The sequence below is a fragment of the Quercus robur genome, chromosome 1 (genome assembly GCF_932294415.1).
Source record: "Quercus robur chromosome 1, dhQueRobu3.1, whole genome shotgun sequence".
Lineage (NCBI taxonomy): Eukaryota > Viridiplantae > Streptophyta > Magnoliopsida > Fagales > Fagaceae > Quercus > Quercus robur.
Genome location: NC_065534.1, coordinates 39,306,851 through 39,328,232, shown reverse-complemented (window position 1 = coordinate 39,328,232; position 21,382 = coordinate 39,306,851). Strand labels below are relative to the sequence as shown.

The window sequence follows — 21,382 nt, the reverse complement described above, 5'->3', positions numbered from 1 at the left end:
AATAAGGAGAGAGCGGAGTTTGAATGTTTGACCCGAGAGGGAGTGAGAGATAGGAAAATGAAAAATGAGTTTGCATTGTGTTTGAGTTTTGTGTTTATTGATGATCTTGTGTTTGGTTGACAAGAAAATTTAAGAAAAATTGAAAAAGTTACTACAAGTTTTTTTTTTTTTCTTAATCTTTAAAACTGAAAAGAAAAAAAGGTTCTTCATTTTTTTAAATTTAAATTAGAATTTCGAAATTAAATTTTTTTTTTTTTTAAATTTTAAATTAAAAACACACTCTGGCACACACAAAATTCTTTAGTAATACTATGCTATACTACTATGAATTATAATTTATTGAATTAGATCTTTAGTCAACACAATGGCAATATAGTAGAACACAATGGAGCTAGTAACGTGGGCATTTTGGCCAAACATTTTTGCCCAACTGTCTCCCCATTTTAGGGAGATTGTGTTTTGAAGGACCTGAGGAGAAAACTCCTGGGCCCCACCAAAATTTCTCCAATTTTCTACCTCAACCAAACAACTCAAAAATCCACTTTCTCTCTTATTTTCTCTCCCTCATTTTCCATCCCCCTTATTTTGGCCAAAAAAAAAGGGAGAGAAATGAAAGAAAGAATTATTTGGGGTTCTGAAAGGGCCGACCCTTCACTCTCACCTTCACTAAACCAGACTTGGGAGGATGGTGGTGGTGGAGTTAGTGATTGTGGCTAAGGGTGGCAATTTTTACTTAAACATATTAATCCACCCAAAAGTTATGACAATGAAGGTGATGGAAAAAAATTTTATTTTTAATATATATATATATATATATATATTGTGGGGGGGGGGGGGGGGGAAGGGGGTCCACTAATACTGGGCCGCAACCGAGGAGGATTCAGGCCCATTATGGGGGTATCTGAGGGCAGTACCCCCATTTGGCCACGATCGAGGAATGTATGGGCCCAACAAGCTGATAGAAAATGCTAGGAGAGGGGAATCAAATCAAGATCTCTCACAACTCGGGGAGGGAGAGAGGAATGCTACCACCACTAAGAGGTTCAAACCGAGGCAAGTCGCCTTGGCAAGGGATGAAGAAAAGGGGATGAGAGGCGTGATGAAGAAGTTTCCCATCACTTCCACATTAAATGCATTGCACCAACTTGGATAGTTGCATTTATGAAGGAGGTGATACCTGAATAGTGTTTGGACAACCTATAACACACCCTACACTTCCCCCAAAGGAAGGATGGGACAAGTATCTGGGGGAAATCTGCCACCCTACAGCTAAAGGGTCAAGATCAAGAGCAAACGGCTATAAAATGAAGGGAAAACCTTATTAAGGGGGATTGGAACAAAATATTAGGGAAAAACCACTCACACTTGAGTTGTTATAAGCTATGTAACACCTTCCTCGGCCAGTTGAGGGAATATTAATACAAGACTTAGGCTTTTTATGCTCAAATCCTTCTTTTTCTTTCTGTTTGATACCATATTCCCCAGGGTTAGGCCGTAAGACAAGGAATCCATGTGTTGGTCTGCCATACCTATCTCTAAACAAATTAGTTGTAGTGGGCTCACATCCAAACCCCAACTCTTAGCCTTTAGGCCTTGGGTGCCACCTTTTTTGTCCCCACCACACACCCACACATATCTAAAAGATAAAGGTTAGCATTCATTATTACTATGCTCTTGTTAAGTCACATCAACAACCATATCATCCACTTATTTTCTATATTTTCTTTTCTTTTTTTTAACTTTTCTTCTCCCTATTCTTTAAAAAAAAAAAAAAAACCCTTCTTTTCCCTATTAATTCACACATATTATTACACTTTTCCCAACTTTTCCCATTCATTTTTGCATTTTTTATCTCCCTACTACTTTCTATTTTATCGTTACACTTTCATCGTTCTTTTTTTCTTTCTTATATTTTGACTTTTTTTCTCCCCATTTTATTTTGCATAGATTTGATATCATTTTTCCCATTCAATCCATATTTTTCTCACACAAAAACTATGAGTACTCTCTCTCTCTCTCTCTCTCCCCTTTCTTTTGGTGGATTTTTCTTCTTTCTTATAACTCTAATTAATGTTTATGGTTCTTCTTCTTTTCTTTTCTTTTTTTAAATGTGTTTTGGTATTCTGTTTTTTTAATCTCCCATCAAAAAGTATTCAATTTTCCTTTTATAGCTTTGGTTGAATTTTGATTTGAGTTAATAATTAATTTTTTTTAATTAGAATTTGAGTTTATATCAAAACATAATTATGGGGCCGGGAAATTTGAGGTCCCAGCCCACTTTGCATTCAGGGCCCAAGACCTAGGTCGAGGAGCCCTATTGCCGAGGACGCATGATGAAAGCCCCAAAAAGGCCCAAGGATGTGGCCGAGGACGATCTCACGCTCAACACCTCACAAAACACCTGAAGAAAAGGACAAACTCAGTACAGGGGCAGTACGAGGGAGAAAGCTGCCAACACCGTAGTATGGAACCCTGCATCTGACAGGTCCATACTCTAGACCATGCTATTTAACTTTTCCTAACCACCCCCAACCACTCTTATGTATGGATTGATAGGACGGGTCTGTACCCCAAAAAGTAAAACTTACATGTGGACACTAAACGGGAAGTAAACACTAGTATAAAAGGGAAAGAGAGCCAAGGGGGGAGGGGATCCCAGAAGGGGGAGAAATCCTACAAAAGGGAGAATGGGAAGGATACTATGCTCCTCGGATGTAGTCCGAGGACTTAAACCCTACAAGCCGCACCGACGGAAGGCTTAGCTAGTCAAGCCAAGTCCACCTTCATATAAGCCTCCATAAAAACCACGACTAGACCGCTGACCAGTGACCAAGATCCAGCCTTTCAAGCCCACACTCTACAAATTATATTGTTCGGGCCCTTTACATACGAGCCAAATGTCATTCTTGGGTCGTTGAATAATCGTGTCCCTACAATTGACGCCATCTGTGGGAAGGCTTGCGCGTTGGCACCGGTGGCGGTGGAGTCAAGTCTCTGTCAAGCAAGGGTCTGCAAGAGCTCCTTCATTTCCAGCAACACGCTGTTGTTGTTCCGACATAAATTCCTGCTAGGGGCTACACCTTGCAGTGTCAACAGCACGGGCAGCTCTAGGGGCTTCCAACATCAAGCTGACTCCCCCCACCTTGGTCGAGGGGCTAATCTTTGAAAATAAGAAAAAGTACAAGTTTTAGACAGAACCAAGGCCTTGTCTGGTCCTCGGACTCAAGCCTATGGGGAAACCAACTACTTAAAAGAAAGAATACAAGTTTTGGACAGAACCAAAGCCTTGTATGGTCCTCGGACTCAAGCCTATGGGGAAACCAACTACTTTAAAGAAAAACTACAAGTTTTGGACAGAACCAAGGCCTTGTATGGTCCTTGGACTCAAGCCTATGGGGAAACCAATACTTTAAAGAAAAACTACAAGTTTTGGACAGAACCAAGGCCTTGTATGGTCCTCGGACTCAAGCCTATGGGGAAACCAACTACTTAAAAGAAAGAATACAAGTTTTGGACAGAACCAAGGCCTTGTATGGTCCTCGGACTAAAGCCTATGGGGAAACCAACTACTTAAAAGAAAGACTACAAGTTTTGGACAGAACCAAGGCCTTGTATGGTCCTCGGACTCAAGCCTATGGGAAAACCAACTACTACAAAGAAAAACTACAAGCTTTGGACACAACCCAGTACAATCATACCTCGGTCCTCGGATCAGAGGCCAGGTGTTATCGAAAACACGGCCAAAGTTCCACACTACTCGACAATCCTCTCAGATGTTTTATTTTGGGTTTCTCATTTTCGGGTAACTACCTCACGCGCGTTACGGTACACTCAGTTGTTATCTCGGTTAGTCTCATAAGTTTAATCTACTATGGGTTGGTATTATTATATTTGATAGTTTCAATAGGTTCAAATTAATTGCTTTTTGATATGAGGTTTCTTGCCCCGAGTGTCGTTAAATAAAAATACACATGAAATACATCCATTCATAAAGTAAGTACTGTAGAAAAGAAAAATATTTAGAATGAAACAGAATCATCTTTTATTAAGACAAGTAATTAGTACAACGTACAACGTACAATAAAGGAGCTTAAATAAGCCAATACTAAAAGCTAACTGCATAAGCAAAGAGAAAAAATACAAAGGAGAAGCAGAAGAAGAGCTACAGAGAAGAAAGATGCAGCAGTTCCAAAATGTTGTCTAAGGAAACCCTTTCCCAATACTTTTACGTGCCCATAGCTCAGGCAGCAAAAGAACTTGACGTGGGATTAAAACCTTTGAAGAAAAGGTGCAGGGAGCGGAGTATTCGTGGGTGGCCACACAGGAAGTTGATGAGCCTTCACGTTAGCAGCGCTCGCGATAGAGCGGCTAGTTTTGATGACGGGAAATCCCACTGCTGTTGCACCGAAAGTCTGACGCGACCAGTACCTGCTTCGGATTTTGACTGAAAGAGGCGGAGGACCCGTTCCCACCTTGTGAGAATGGAGAACTGTCTTTAGTCTTTGTCTTCTCTGCCCTGACCGTGCCATCCTGAGATTCGGAGAGACCCATTGCTTATAGAGCGGGTGTGGTTCCTTCATCCCCACTCGTGCCCAAAAGATATTACTCTAAGGGTTGATTGCACTGGATATGAAGACTAGGAGCACAGCTGAAGGGTTGAGAATTTGAAGGGGCTAAAGGATTTTGTACGTGAAGGGAGTAACCTCCTATCCTACTTCTTATATAGAAGGCAAAACTGGAGACATTTAATCTACGCAGGTTCCCAAGAAATGCTACAAACGAGACGGTTTTTGCTCAACTCCCAGCGCCGTCTGCAACCATAAAGTTTGGATAGCCTCGTGAAGGAGACATATTAATGGCGCGCCTCGAACATTGAAACGTCGAGGACTCCGCGTGAGAAAATCTAGAGGGATGTCTCACAATTCGGCGCGCCCCCCATGCAAATGGAGAAACCCCGACATTAATGAAGTGTAGAGCTAGGCAAGTCATGGTTTGGGCCTAACATCACCAAAACCCTCCTCCCCAACTACAAGGTTGGGCAGTAGGATTTTGAGGGGCTATTGTGGGGTCGGGAAATTTGAGGTCCCAGCCCACTTTGCATTCAGGGCCCAAGACCCAGGCCGAGGAGCCCTATTACCGAGGACGCATGATGAAAGCCCCAAAAAGGCCCAAGGATGTGGCCGAAGACGATCTCACGCTCAACACCTCACAAAACGCCTGAAGAAAAGGACAAACTCAGTACAGGGGTAGTACGAGGGAGAAAGCTGCCAACACCGTAGTATGGAACCCTGCATCTGACAGGCCCATACTCCAGACCATGCTATTTAACTTTTCCCCACCACCCCCAACCACTCTTATGTATGGATTGATAGGACGGGTCTGTACCCCAAAAAGTAAAACTTACATGTGGACACTAAACGGGAAGTAAACACTAGTATAAAAGGGAAAGAGAGCCAAGGGGGGAGGGGATCCCAGAAGGGGGAGAAATCCTACAAAAGAGAGAATGGGAAGGATACTATGCTCCTCGGATGTAGTCCGAGGACTTAAACCCTACAAGCCGCACCGACGGAAGGCTTAGCTAGTCAAGCCAAGTCCACCTTCATATAAGCCTCCATAAAAACCACGACTAGACCGCTGACCAGTGACCAAGGTCTAGCCTTTCAAGCCCACACTCTACAAATTATATTGTTCGGGCCCTTTATATACGAGCCCAATGTCATTCTTGGGTCATTGAATAATCGTGCCCCTACAATAATATACATGGCTATAAATTTGAATATGCCCAGTAATTATTACATCTATTTTTTATTCCTTTGGTTTCATTTTAAGGTTAAGATAACATTTTAATTTTATGATAAGTTTTGATTATTATGATAATTTCCTTATTCCTTAACGGATGAGAAATTTGAATAATAAATTTGAAAATTATAAAGTTTAGTTGTATATTAGGTAAATATTATACACTACAAAAGAAATTAGAAGAATACAGTTCACCTTAAAAAAAATATTAATCAAATACACAAAAAAATGATAAAATGATATATTATACCTCATTACATAATATTTATATTCTCACACATCGTGTGAGTCTGCGGCTAGTATATTATAAAATGGGAAGAAAAACATAAATGTGATTAATTTATTGATATGCAGATATGTTCTTGAAGCCACAATTATATAACGAGAACATTTGATTTTATCACGTCCATTGGGCATTGCCATCAATGCTTGAGCAATAAAGTATTAAAAATTCTTTTTAATAAATTTAATAATTACAATGGAAAGAGAGATTTAAACCATGAATGTCTTATTTAGGGTGTGTTTGGATCCACGGCTGCGTTTTTGGATCTGCGTTTTTGTTCTTTCTTTTTTTTTTTTTTTTGGTTTTCACGCGTTTTTGGAGTATTGCGGTTACTGTTCATTGAACAGTAACCACAAATCTTGACTTTCTGCAGTGAACAGTACACATGTGCACTGTTCACGGACCCACAAATTTCATTTTTTATCAATTTTTTCATAAAAAATGGGTCCCACAGCACTATTCACACATTTAAAAATTATTTTGCTACAGTGTTTTCAGTTTTCAATTTTCAATTTCAGCAAAATAAGTTCTATCCAAACACACACATAGAAATAAGAAGAGTCAAATGAACTACAAAGCTCTTGGCAAAATATTATCCATTTAAACCATGTAGTCCACTGCATATTTCTTATTTGGTACAAGTTCCGAAAATAAGTTAATCAAAAGCGAAAGGGGTTCTGGGGGAGAGGGAGGGGGAGGGGGTTGGTCAGAATATTTTACAAAATAAGAACATCACTATAACTCCACTTAATAATATGCATATTCCCTCAAACATTATCATTTGATTGTATCACATCCATTGGGCATTGTCACTGACACCTGAGCAAGGAAGTATTAACAATTTAAACCATGCATTCTACTGCTTATTTCATTTTCTATAAAGTTCTAACAGGAAGTGAGAGAGGGGGGGGGGGGGGGGTTTGGTAGGGGGTGTGAATCAAAAATTTCTACAAAAAATTAACATCACTATAACTCAATTTAAATATGCACATTCCCTCAAACATTACCTATCAATAATATGCCTTATATGAACACAAAAGAAAAAAAAGGAAGAAAATGAAATTTCAACCCACTGTGCACTGATAATGATTCTATAAACATAATCTTTATCATTTACTTGAAAAATTATAAGGGAGAAGAAATTTAACCACTCACGTTAGGTGTGGTAGACCTACTAGTCCAATTACCAGTCACATCATTTGGTGAAGGTGGCGGCAGTTGCTTGGTCTTCAACAATCCAACCTCATCACAATCCGGTGAAGCTGTTTGCTGCACATTCAAGATCCCAGCATCATCATATGCCTTTTCCTCTGGATCATTGTTACCACTTTGAATTTTTTTCAAAGCCTCCAAAACCTCATCCATGGAAGGCCTCATTTCCTTGTCCTCTTGTATACATTGAAAGGCCAACTCTGCCACCGACATGGCCATCCTTTTAACTTCATTATCCGACTCAAATCCAAGATGTGGGTCAATCAACTCATGGAATGCACACTTCTCAATCTTGTTTATGGCTAAGTTAGCCAAATTAATTTCAGGCCTATGCCTAGCCATATCAACAGCTGGCAGAGATGATATGAGCTCGATAAGGACAACTCCAAAGCTGTAAACATCACTCTTACTAGTAAGCTGGTAGCATTGGTGGTATTCTGGATCAACATAGCCCGGTGTCCCTTGAGGAGCAGTAGAGACATGGGTGACATCATTGGGGAACAGCCGAGAAAGCCCAAAATCCGCAACTTTGACGCAAAAGTTGTCATCAAGGAGAATGTTATTAGTCTTTACGTCACGATGTATGATGTCAGAAGCGTGGAGATAAGCCAAAGCACTGGCAGTTTCTATGGCAATGCTCAAACGAGTTGCCCATTTGAGTGAACCTGGTGTTGCCCGATCGCCATGAATATGATCAGCAACAGTACCCTTAGGCACGAACTCATACACAAGAAGTAGTTCACGGCTATGGCGTGAAGTACACCCATAAAGGGAGACAAGATTTTTGTGGTGCAAGCGCGTAAGGATTTTAACTTCATTCAGGAACTGTTCTACTCGTCTGTAGTTGTGTTCGTATAGGCGCTTGACTGCAACTTCCCGCCCATCACGGAGTTTGCCTAATTGAGAAAAACAGACCATGTAATAAGATGCATGCCAAGTCTTTTTCTTTTAATTTTATACCTTTTTTTTTTTTCGCTTTTGCTTGAAACGTTTATGCTGTAATTAGGTGATCTTGAAACTGAAGCAGTGTGTTTATCATCTTACCATGATAGACGGTTCCAAATCCTCCATCTCCTAGTTCTTTCTCAATATCAAAATTGTTTGTAGCTTCTTCAAGTTCTGTGTAGGAGAAAACAGGGATTCCAAAATAGACGCTGCCCCCTTCCAGGTCTGATCTTGAGGATCTATCAGAATAAGTAGTCTTCGAAAGCAATTTTTGCGAAGCATGTTTTTTCGTGTAAACAACCCAGGTAGCAACGCCAATGACCAAGAAAATTATGAGGGCCGAGCATCCAGTAGCTAAAGCAAAGAGAGGAAGAATTTAAGTTTAGAATGTCAGGCAGCAATGAAGGAAATTCATGAGAGTGAAAATTTTCTATTGAAGTTTACAAAGGTATTCATGCGGACACATAAATTTTAATAGTTAAGGACATCTTTGTAAGTCTTGTGATGTTATCCTAATTATTCATCATTATATTGAGAGCACAATGCAAATCCTCCGGGATTACAGCAGTGAAGAAAATGAGGAAATTTAGCATGAAGTTAATGCTTTAAAGCTTTGATTACTAGCCATACACAGTGAAGGGGAAAAGAATGATCTCTTCAAACTGACAAGTTAGATGCGATTAAAAGCAAAATCTATCACTTTCAGAAAGAATAATTGGATTTCTATTTATGTATGAATATCAAATTCAAGAAGTAATATGATTGAGGCATCTTACCAAATCCAATCACTAATACCCTTTTGCTATTCCCTGCAAGAAGAGATATACAAATATGGTGTTAGTTTAACAATGAGGATTAATGTGATGCAGCCAAATTGGCATGCATGGAAATCTTAACTGCTTTACACAAAAAACAGTCAAAACTGTGTCATATGTATCTAATATAAGTTTTATTGAACATAATTATTTCCGTCTCATAACTCAAATTTGAAACTAATTTGGGCGGAAATAGCAGTACATGTATTAGGAATAACTACAACTACCTAAAATTTATAAAGAAATTTATGTGCTTTTTTCATGAATGTATGTCATGCACATCCAAATAGATTTGCATTATTCCTATACCCATACCTTTCGTCCCTTTGGTACAATAATATTTTCCTTTGTTGTCAGTCTTACACTGACCACCTTTGATATAACACTCGCGACAATCTTCAGTCACACGCACTTCAAGAAGAATCTCAGCAGATAACAATCTAAATAGGTCATTACCTTTATTTTGCCAGTTCAATGGGAGCTGAATAATTGGACATTTAGGTGGAGAGGGCGTTAAATTATAATGTGGAGGACCATAATAGATGTCATAGTTACTGCAATTTGTTCTATTAAAACCTGTAGGGGGAGGAATATTGAGAGTGCGGTTGCATTTGAACAGGGTCAGGTTGTGTGAGACTCGTTGAAAAGAGATGGATGGAGAGCTGGGACTGGGAAGAGTCCAATTTTTTAAGGATCCGCAACTATTGGAATCCAACACAGACTGCAATTGTGGGTCTTTAATTTGTATGGTATTAGCCTGAGAGATGGTTTCAACATCGTACGACAGTAGTGTTCCATTCCTCTCCAGTTTGATCTTCGGGGTTTTCTTTTGATGTGGATCTCCGCAATCATGTAAGATGAGCAAACCGCATTCTGGGCTTGTGTCATTGGCGAATGGAAAACGAATCATGCCGACTTTTCCGCAAACAAAGGGCGGACAGCCTGGGGGGTATATCTCTTCTCCTTCAGCCGAATAAAGCAACACAAGGTGCGAGATTAAAAAAAAAACACACAGAAAGACAGAAGCCATTTCAAGATTCCAATCACCACCAAGAATCCCTTACTCTTAATCAAAACCACGTGTTCTTGTAGCTTCTGTTCATCTTAAGTCACTAATATAAGTAATTTCTCTGGTTAACACAGTAGCTGACTTGGAAATTGGGTATGAAAGACTTGTAAAAGCAGACTAAAAGTTAGAGCAAGGTGGAAGTACATGTGAAACATGATATGTGCATCGGGAAATCCCTTCATATATGCCAAGTTACGAAGTCAACAGAAGAGAGTTTCCTACTCACCTTCCCCATTGAGCCGCAGTGGAAAAACTTGATTCCTTGACTCCTCAAAACCTCTCAACACTCAAAACTTTGTTATGAAATCTTTTCTGCTGGTTTAAGTAAAATACGCGTCTTTCTCATGATAAACCAAAAAGCTTGCTGTGTGGTCCACAAACTTTGGAAAAGTCTCCGGCAATCTTGTGTGGGAAAAAAAGAAATCCATTTATTAAAGAGTAAAAGCATCTGGCATCTTTGAAAAATTTTAACGTGGTGGGTGCTAGAGGGACATATCAAACATTTTTATCCTGGTCATGGTCACATCTGATTTCTGAAAGTTTATGTAATAGGTAGAAAATAGGCCTTTCCTTCAGTTGCGGTCATTGTGAGTTGTTAGTGAAATATGAGACGTAGTAAAAGACTAAAGAGTGTGAAAATTGACAAAGGAACGTACAGTTATTGTAAAGTCATATATATATATATATATATATATATAGATAAATATTTAAGTTCAGGATTGTTTCAAAAATTGTAGCCATTCTTTTCCTAGCTCTCTCAAATCTCCATCTCTTTCTCAAATTCATTAGGGCGGCTTGAGGGATGTGCGTGCCTTTTCGTTTCTCTAGCTTACCCCAATTCTGTATTTTTAGATGAGCAGGTGGAGTGAAGCTATGAAATTTGTTTGTAATCAAAACAGACAAATGGGGCTCAATGCAACAACTGGCGATTATAATTTTCTGCATCAACGTTTGACACCATGGGGCTTTCTATGTTGCTTAATGAATGAGGTACAGGTATAATAAAAAAACAATCAAGTAGGAATCTTCTATCTCAAACACCGAAATTGACAAAGACAAAAGTCTGTAACAAATATCAAAGCAAACGAAAATTTTTGTGTAGGCCTTTTAACTTAGTAACGCCTCAGGCATTCCCAAGGATGAGATCAGGTTCGACACACCGACTCACTAAAAAGCTGAGCTTGACTTCCTCCCTACCCAATAAAAAACAAAGGGCAAATAAAAATTATGTACCTTCCTTTTTTGTGTGTAACTAATTGAGTCACGTGAAACATGTTCGACACATGGACCCATAAATTTAGCAATATAATATTATAAAAAATTATTTTATCTATTTTTTCTTTTTAATTTGCAATACACTTAATATCAATAGATTTATATTTTTAATAATTTGATTAAAATAATATAAAAAATTCATTAAAAAGTAGTATGAACACAATCAAAAGAGATTTTTTTTGTTAAAAAGTTGTGTGAATATAACAATTTAATATATATATATATAATTTTTTTAACCTGTAAGCTATAGTGCCCAGCTAAAAGTAGCTGTGCACTATAGCTGTCGAGCCAAAAAATATAACTTTGACTCTACCAATGTAATCACATTTTGGTATTTGATGGTGTTAAAAATAGCAATATAACTTTTTAAGTACCGCCATGTACTAATCCATATTCTATACCAAAAAAAAAAAAAAAAAACGAAAAAAACAAAAAACAAAACAAAACAAAACGGTAACATCATGGACTTGAAGAGTTGTGGATTTGATCCCATTTAAGAGGTGATAAATTTATCATGCCTAGTCGGCCTTGGGCTTCGCTACCTTGAATTTATTCGCATGGGTTGGGTAGCCATTTTATAGGCCCTATGTGAAACTGTAATGCCCCGGATGAAGTTTATCAAACTAGTCGAATAAAACTCGGCTGAACCCAAATTGAGCCCACCTAAAAGTCTGAAACTAATTTCTTCATTTTTTTTTTTTTAGAAAGAACCTGAAACTAACTTTGAACTGCCCACACGCCAATTATGGCTCTTATAGTTTTCCTGTAACTTAGATATATCTATCTATACATACTATCTATATAACCGTATTATCCTCTTTAGATGACTTTTACGTAATTCAAAAATATATATAAACTTTATGTTTAACAGAGACAAAATTTGAAAATAGCTTAATAAAAATATATCTCTAACTATATTTAAAATGCTTACAAAATAAGACACTTCATTATTTTCAAAACAAACTTATCCAAAATTTGAATTAAAAATTATAAAAAAAAAAAAAAAAAAAACTTTTCAGTCCACTTTGTATATTTCCTTCAAGATCGCATAATTTTTTTTTTTTTTGTTTAACTTTATCAAGACTTGCTGATTTCTTTTATTTAATTTTTATGTTGTGTCATAATCTAAAAATTGAAATGAACCACCGTGCATCATTGGTGCAGTGATTATTCTACAAATATAAATGTTTGTGAGGTGAGGAGTAAAGGTCGGAGTTCAAGTCTCCAGAAGAAAGACTCATACACATATACACTTAGATTAGGTTAGATTAAAAATTCTATTTTGTATAAAAAAAAAAATTTGACATGAATAGAAAATTATTACACTAACCAAAAAAAAAAAAAAAAAAAAATTCATTGAACGCAAAGAGTATGTGATGATTCTAGAATAAGAATAAGAATAAGGCTAGTATAAGAATAAGATCTAGATCTAAAATAATAAAGAAGCAAAGCTAATTCATCGAGAAAAAGAAATAAAGCTTATGGGTCTTTCCATTGAGGCAATAACATACGGCATTTCCCTTTTCAAACCCACATCGCCCACCACTTCTTTGACAGTCAGCACAATTGTATCCTCTTCCTCTCCATTTCAATGTCAACATTTTTTTATTGTTTGATTAGAATTCCCTCCCTCCACTTCAACAGGTACAATCGCAGAAGGCCTACAGGCAGTACTCTCGCTCAAGTGCTCATCCTTCTTCACTAACGCAACAAAAGAACTATTTTTGGCTCTGGTAGAACATGGAATCAAAGATGTCTCAAAACTAACAGAAAGTGGTTCCGTGCAGTTATTAAAGAAAAACAGTTTAGCATCATTGGGAGTGAACTCAAGGAAAGAGAGTTCAAAGGAGAACTTGTAAGGAGGAGGAAAGCAAGAATTATTAGCGAATTCTTCATCAACCAGCCGAAATGTCTGGTTTTCATAGAAGATATCTTGGATGACATATTGCCTTTCGAGGGTCCTATAAACAGGCTTACCTCGATTACAGACAATTCCCAAACCTGGGTAGCCACAGCGATCTGTTTCCGTCCCAAAAACATAGAAGGGGAAGTTTATGTTTGGGTCGGTACCACAATTTGTAGGTTTGCAAGCTTCATATCTTGTACTGTTTGATGGCAGAACAGACTCTAACAAGAAGGAAAAGATGAGGATGTTGATCCTAAATAAGAAAAATGCCTTCCAACTGAATGAGTTGTGTAAGACCATTAGGAGGGACATGATTGAGGAACAACACAAGGAGGAAAGAACTAGCTAGGAAGTATAGAGGCATGGTGACTGGTGAGGAGTGAATTATTAGTACTAGTGACACATTTGGCTAATGGACAGTAAGTTTCAAATGTTTCATAATAATGCCAGGACTAGACTGAGAAAGAGAAATTTCCTATTACCAAAAAGAAAGAGAAATTTCTAGAGAGAAAAACTGACCAGGACAGTTCCAAGCATGAGGCCTGTCTGGGCAGAAGCACTTGAAATGATACATAATATTATCGAACCCACAGTTCCCTCTGTTAAATATTAGCAACGGGATGTGTTATACCATGTTGTGTATGCTAGAGTGGATGCGGAAGAGGAAGCATAGAATAGGAACACTGAGAACACGAGGGTTACGTGGTTCAGCCTTACGGCCTACATCCACGGAGGAATCCCTTAAGGGCTACATCTTTATTGTATGAGAGTGTAGTACAATAACGTCCTGTGTTACAATGAACCCTAACATGAGTATATATAGGCGACTAAACCCTAGACTACTAGTACAAGCAGGAATGGGCTTGGGCCTATTACATTGGGCTAATATGTCTAATATATATCTCTAACACCCTCCACTATCCTCGCAAATGCTACAGTTGCTGGCTTTCCATTTTAGCACAAACCCATTTCTCAACGACTTTCCAATCCCACCTCCATATGCTTCAACCGGTGCTAGAACCGAAGACTTGCACTCCATTGATCCGTTGCTGATCAGCTTCGGGTCCTATCCAGACAGGGCCAGAACGGTGTCGTTTTCGCCATAACAACTAGGATAAAACTCTGAAGGCCAACTCTCATGCACCGAAGAGTTACAATTATAAAACAAAAATATATTGGTTTGGTTTGGTGCTAGCTCGAACCGGCTACCCGGAAGGGATATGTTGTTTATAGAAGGTATACAACTGGAGTATGGATTTGAGAAGGCAGAGTTTGAGACTCTAAGCGTCTCGGTTTTGTAGAAAATTTCATGGATGGTGTAATTTTTATTGGATATGAGGATAGTTGGATGACCTTTATTGTTGCAAGAGAGGTTGAATCCAGGGTAGCCACAAGAGGAGTTTTGCTTTTCTTTGATGTAGAATGGGAATCTTATGGCTTGCCCATCACCACAGGTTTTAGGCACACTGCAGGCTTGGAAGTATGGGTCCACTGCACCTAGGGATTTTTTTGGTACAAGGGAAAAGAAGAGGATGCATAGGATTATCATCGGAGAAATGGGTGATAGAAGGGTGGGAAGCAAGTTTGTTTGACTTATCTGTGGATCTTAAAAATTGTGGAGGGTATAGAGATAGCTAGAGAGAAGAGAAGAAAGATACAGTGGAGTTAAGCCTTAAGGGGGATTGAATTTGACTTGCTAACTGCAACTTGCAGTAGTGGATGGAGATTGTCCATATCCGCCTCATGTCTTGGACGGTTGAAAATTCAAGCCATTCCTATATGTATATATTATCATTATTATGTATTTGAATGTTTTGCAACTTGACCGACCTGACTTCAACCTTTTTTTTGATAAACCGACTTCAACCTTTTAATGTAGAGTTTATCCTCAAACTTTATTTAGTTAGTTACATATAAAGTAGCGACTACCGACTAATAACAACGACACCACACGCCTAGTTGGTCCATTGCTACTACTATTAGTAATATACTTAATCTGGGTAAACTCTTTTTGAATTATAAACAATTCCATCGACTTGAGTATGATTATATGTGTGATAGCATCTATTATACCAGGAATATCAATGAACCCGATTATTGAAATTGCTCAGGATACCCTTTTTTAGCTTCTAGAATCTATTTCTTAGTTCAAGATCCCTCTTAACCTAACTGGAATATTAGTAGATCTGTTCCGCCCAAAATGGGAATGGGTTAGGGTTATGAACTTATAATCATGGAATCGACTCGATCATCAAATTATAGATTATAAGTTCATTCCATACCGGGACAGACCGGAATAGGATTAGGTTATATACATTCGAATTATGAGAAGGGGTTTTTCGAGCGTATCTAAATAGATACTATGTTTACATATGGATCCCTACGTCGTTACATTCCATTTAGGATTAGTTTAGTTGGGTTAGGAGATGTTGCAATACTGCTGCCCATGTGGCTGTAAAGTATGAATTTAGATGTTGTAGAGCATGTTGTTTCAATATGTATTGTATCCCAGCAATGATTGCTGATGCTTGTAAGGCTGACAGCCTTTGTTTTGCTTGTTGAATGATAATGTTGTTGATTAGCCAAAAAAAAAACAACACCACACGCCTAGTTAGCTAGTTATTTGCTACCAATAGTATTCACGTCAACCTCTACACTTTTCTTAGCAAAACTAACCCAAAAAAAAAAAAAAAAGACTAAATTTTTTCTAGTTTAACTAACCATTTTTCAAATATTCCTACTTTGGCTGGCCTCAGTAATTTATTCCCAATTTCGTTTAAATATTTATTTAGATGTTGTTAAATGAGTCATGTGCATTGTACATAAGAAAGACATCATCTTCCTAGTGTGGGTTAAAGTCTAAGGCTCCAAAAGTTTAAAGTTGAACTTTGTCTTGTTTTTCTTTTTCTTTCTTATATTAGTTTTAACATGTTTCTATCTTTCACTCAAATGGAATAATATATAATTTCTATCTTAACACATCATTTTTTTTTTAAATGGAAGAATATATAACTTCATATACAAATACAATTATAACACCCATTAAAAAAAAAAGACACACACAATCATAATAAATGCCTAATGGTAAAATATATAGTTTCATATATAAACACAATCATAACAAATGCTTATTAATAATTATCATTATCATCAAATTTCATATTTAAAAAAAAAAAAAAAAAATCTTCATGTACATTATTGCACGGAATCTCAAATAGTGAGTACTTGTAATGTAAGAGCACTCTTATTAGTTTAGTCAAACTAATGTTTTAGTAAATTTATAACTAAAGTCACCCAAAACTATCGTGCATTAGGCTCAACTTTGTACTAAGAAAATTTAACGAATGAACAGTACCTAAATAACTCTAGTGAAACACTCTTCATCGCCAAAGCTCTCTCTCCCTCTCTAATACAAAAATAGATCTAACTACCACACAAACAGATTCAACTGCCAAGACCTTACCACGACCACCATTAATTCACTGTGACTACAAAAACTACAAAATTTTGGATTATTGCTGGTTCATTGGGTTGTGGATTTTTTGGGGTTGATGTTGGTTATGGATTGAATGGGTTGTAAATTTTTGTTTTGTTTTGTTTTGTTTTTTTTTTTTTTTTTGTGTGAATCGATGCAAGTTCAAATGGGTTGTGGATTTTGGATGAGTGGTTAGGTTTGATTCGGAAATGTTGAATTGGGAAAGGTCGGATGAAAAGAAAATAAAATATCTGAACAATAATATTTAAATGAAATAGGAATAGACATATTTATCAAAAAGAAATAGAAATAGACATATAATTGGAGTTGAAGTATTTAAAGTTAAAATGGCATGGGTCTGATGGTCTCCTCTAATATAAACTGAAATTATACCTTCCAAGTCCGTTTTCTCCTCCCTATCAATTTGGAAATAAATTGACAACTGATATCCAATAATTGAGTTTGAAAGTGTGCCCTTCACGCATCAATTAGGGGTTTAGTAGTATTAAATCGTAAGACAACGACTTTAAAAATGAGTACCTGAGTCTGGTGCTTGATTTGAAATAATGGGTTATAAACTTATAATTTATCGTTGGCATTGTAATGCATGCACTCATATTATGTAGACTCTTCTTCTCAAAAAAAAAAAAAAAAAAAAAAAAAAAAAAAAAAAAAAAAAAAAAAAAAAAAAAAAGAGTTATATATTATGTAGATTCGTTTCTTTCGGTGGTTTTTCTATTTATATTAAAAATCAGTTGGTCTCTTGATTTATAATAAAAAGCTAAGACTCTAAGAGAATTGTAACACAAGTAATTAGCACATTTGATGTTTTTAATGGAAATATTCAGAGTTTAAATCATCTCTATGTAACTATTAAATTATAAATAAATAAATAAAAATAGTTAAAATGACCTGTTGGTACGTGGAATTCAAGCAAGTTTCAGCACTTCCAAAGTAAGATCCATTTATCTTATATAATAGGGAGTTCAAAATTCAGTTCACCCTTCACACGAGAAGAGGGAATATACTCTTAAGAATATTGACTAATTTCCCTTTTGTTTTTACGCAATTTTAATTATAGAGGAGGTGAATCTGATGAAATTTACATGTAGGGATGCAGAAAAGAATTTTATTTTATTATATATATATATATATATATATATTTTTTTTTTGAGAAAGATGCAGAAATGAAATTTGATGATAGAGAATAAACCGACCCTATAATATTAATTGTATGATAATGACTTCCACCCCACATTTTCCAGAGACATTATTTTATATCAAGACTATTCATTAATATAAACCATGCAAATATTGGACCACAATACCTTTTGATAAAGTAATGGACCACTATACCACCGAAAAGATTACTTAAGCTAGTTAGGTAGAGATATTTTTTTATTGGATAATATATAATAAAGAGGTTAAAAATATTATTCTATATAATTAAACAACAAACCCAATTTTAATTAGAATAATCACTTAAAAGGCAGGTAGCACGCTTTTGAGTCTGTCCGATAGGGCATTAATTAAAGAAATGAAGATAATCTGAATTTTGAACTAGAAACAGCTTTTCACGGGTATTAACTTTACTTTTGATACAACGTAAAGAGCAACCTAAGTTGGACGTCAAGTCCAAATTGACATTAAAATAATAAAAGTACCCATATCACATGCAGTTATCTAAGTTCCTTCCAAATTTAATTTATAAAATTGGGTCAATGTTCTTATAATTTGGACCAGCGTTTGTACTCGTCGTACTTAAATTACAATCTCTCTATTCTCATTCTCATATATAATCAAATAAGAACACGGGGGGTTTCGATTGTTTGAGATGACGGTATTTTGCTTGTTTGACAAAAGGAATGGAAATTGTAAAGAAGTTTGATAAAGCTCATCCGCCACTGAAATTTACTGTTCTACCTCTACTTCCACTGTTCTACAAAATTTTGGACTCAACAGTCAGAAGTCTTTTCATTTTGGCCCGATTGGATGGTCAACTACTCCTAAAGCTAAAAGTAAAAACAGGTGGATGTGGTAAGCCTAGCATGTGACAAATTTGGCTAATGGACAGCAAGTTTCAAATGTTTCATAATAATGCCAAGACTAGAGTGAGAAAGAGAAATTTCTAGTGAGAAAAACTGACCAGGAAGATACTCCAGACGTGTAGTATTAGTACAGTTCCAAGCATGAGGCCTGTCCGGGCAGAAGCACCTGAAATGATACATAATATTATCGAACCCACAGTTCCCTCCGCTCTTCTCGCAAATGCTACAGTTGCTGGCTTTCCATTTTAGCACAAACCCATTTCTCAACGACTCTCCAATCCCACCTCCATAAGCTTCAACCAGTGCTAGAACCTTAGACTTGCACTCCATTGATACGTTGCTGATTAGCTTCGAGTCCCGTCCAGACAGGGCCAGAACGGTGCCGTTTTCGCCATAACAACTAGGATAAAACTCTGAAGGCCAACTCTCATGCACCGAAGAGCTACAATTATAAAACAAAAATAGATTGGTTTGGTTTGGTGCTAGATCGAACCGGCTACCCGGAAGGGATATGCTGTTTATAGAAGGTATACAACTGGAGATTGGATTTGAGAAGGCAGAGTTTGAGACTCTAAGCGTCTCGTTTTGGTAGAAAATTTCATGGATGGTGTAATTGTTATTGGATATGACGATATTTGGATGACCATTATTGTTGCAAGAGAGGTTGAATCCAGGGTAGCCACAAGAGGAGTTTTGCTTGTCTTGGATGTAGAATGGGAATCTTATGGCTTGCCCATCACCACAGGTTTTAGGCACACTGCAGGATTGGAAGTATGGGTCCACTGCACCTAGCGATTTTTTTGGTACAAGGGAAAAGAAGAGGATGCATAGGATTATCAACCGAGAAATGGGTGATAGAAGGGTGGGAAGCAAGTTTGTTTGACTCATCTGTGGATCTTAAAAATTGTGGAGGGTAGAGATATAGCTAGAGAGAAGATTTATTGTATATGGTGACAGAGAAGAGAAGAAAGATACAGTGGAGTTAAGCCTTAAGGGGGATGAATTTGACTTGCTAACTGCAACTTGAAGTAGTGGATGGGGATTGTCCATATCCGCCTCAAATCTTAGACCGTTGAACATTCAAGCCATTCCTATATGTATATATTATCATTATTATGCATTTGAATGTTTTGCAACTTGATCTGACTTCAACCTTTTCAGCCTGCTTTCTTTTTTTTTTTTTTTTTTTTTTTTGTCTGCGCGTTTCAGGCCAATTTTTTACTGTTCATTTACTGTTACCGTTACTGTTTATAAACAGTAACAGTAATATTTGACTTTCTTTTTTTAATGGTGTACGGTGTGCACTGTTCATGAATCCACAAATTTTATTTTTCAGTTATTTTTTTTATTAAAAATGGGTTCCACGATACTTGATCTGACTTCAACCTTTTCAGCCTGCTTTCTTTTTTTTTTTTGTCTGCGCGTTTCAGGCCAATTTTTTACTGTTCATTTACTGTTGCAGTTACTGTTTATAAACAGTAACAGTAATATTTGACTTTCTTTTTTTAATGGTGTACGGTGTGCACTGTTCACGGATCCACAAATTTTATTTTTCAGTTATTTTTTTTATTAAAAATGGGTCCCACGGTACTATTCACACATTTAAAAATTATTTTGCTACAGTATTTTTCAATTTTCAGTTTTCAGTTGTATTCAAACAGACCCTTAATCAAGTAGCGACTACTGACTAAACAACAAAACCACACGCCTAGTTGTTTTTTTAGCAAAACCCCCCAAAAAAAGAGACACTAAATTTTTTCTAGTTTAACTAACCATTTTTCAAATATTCCTACTTTGTCTGGCCTCAGTAATTTATTCCCAATTTCATTTAAATATTTATTTTTTCTCTCTCCTTCCAAACTAGTAGCAAAACACTCTCTCTCCAAATTCTTTCACCATTTTCGGCCACACAATATTGCACACCTACAAGTTTCTGACAATGGAGTCAATTTTATATCGGAAGCCTTTTCAGTTTAGTCAAAGGAACAAAATATTTTAGTGTCGGTTAATACTTTTGTATTATTTTGAGATTATTGTTATATATGTGTGTGTGTATTAATTTATTTATGTAAGAATGAATTTATTAATTTTTATGTTTATCAATATAAAATTAAAAACTCACATATTTTACAAGTGTAAAAATTAGTTCAAGTAAATTAACCCAAATTTTCCAATTTTTCATATTTTCAAAAAAAAAATATTTTATTGTACCAGCCGAAACACCCAAAATATCCTTAATACAATCGATACAATCTAGTATTTTATCCAACACATTTTGAAGAAGTACCAGTATCAGTTTAATAGCTCATACAATATATTTCCCCAATATGACCAGTATTGGTACAATATTAACTTCCTTGGTTTATAGGCGTGAGATCCACAATAATTTTTATTTAAAAAAAAAAAAAAACACACACACACACACACACAATTACATAGCCAAAAACCAATTCACAAACAAAAATTCACAAGGATACAAAATCACAAACACAATTTCAAACTGACCCATACATGATCCCTAGAAATCTCCAATTTCTAATCAACGCAATCAGATT

At 36.6% G+C, this 21,382-nt stretch overlaps 1 protein-coding gene across 3 annotated transcripts; it reads right to left on the bottom strand.

The window, feature by feature from the left end:
* Positions 1-6,119: 6,119 nt before the first annotated feature.
* Positions 6,120-19,715, bottom strand: LOC126689525 (LEAF RUST 10 DISEASE-RESISTANCE LOCUS RECEPTOR-LIKE PROTEIN KINASE-like 1.1). Of its 3 annotated transcripts, XM_050384779.1 has the most exons (7): positions 19,112-19,715; positions 14,220-14,297; positions 13,824-13,904; positions 9,016-9,048; positions 8,339-8,593; positions 7,238-8,190; positions 6,120-6,901 (listed from the first exon to the last, which is right to left on the bottom strand). In XM_050384779.1, exons 1-7 carry the CDS (start codon positions 19,713-19,715, stop codon positions 6,860-6,862), a joined length of 2,046 nt encoding a protein of 681 aa, XP_050240736.1. In that variant the 3' UTR covers positions 6,120-6,859. The 3 variants fall into 3 exon arrangements, with proteins under 3 accessions (XP_050240736.1, XP_050240727.1, XP_050240743.1); XM_050384770.1 differs by lacking the exons at positions 13,824-13,904; positions 14,220-14,297 and having other exon boundaries at positions 18,926-19,715; XM_050384786.1 differs by lacking the exons at positions 13,824-13,904; positions 14,220-14,297; positions 19,112-19,715 and adding an exon at positions 9,370-10,343.
* Positions 19,716-21,382: the final 1,667 nt, after the last annotated feature.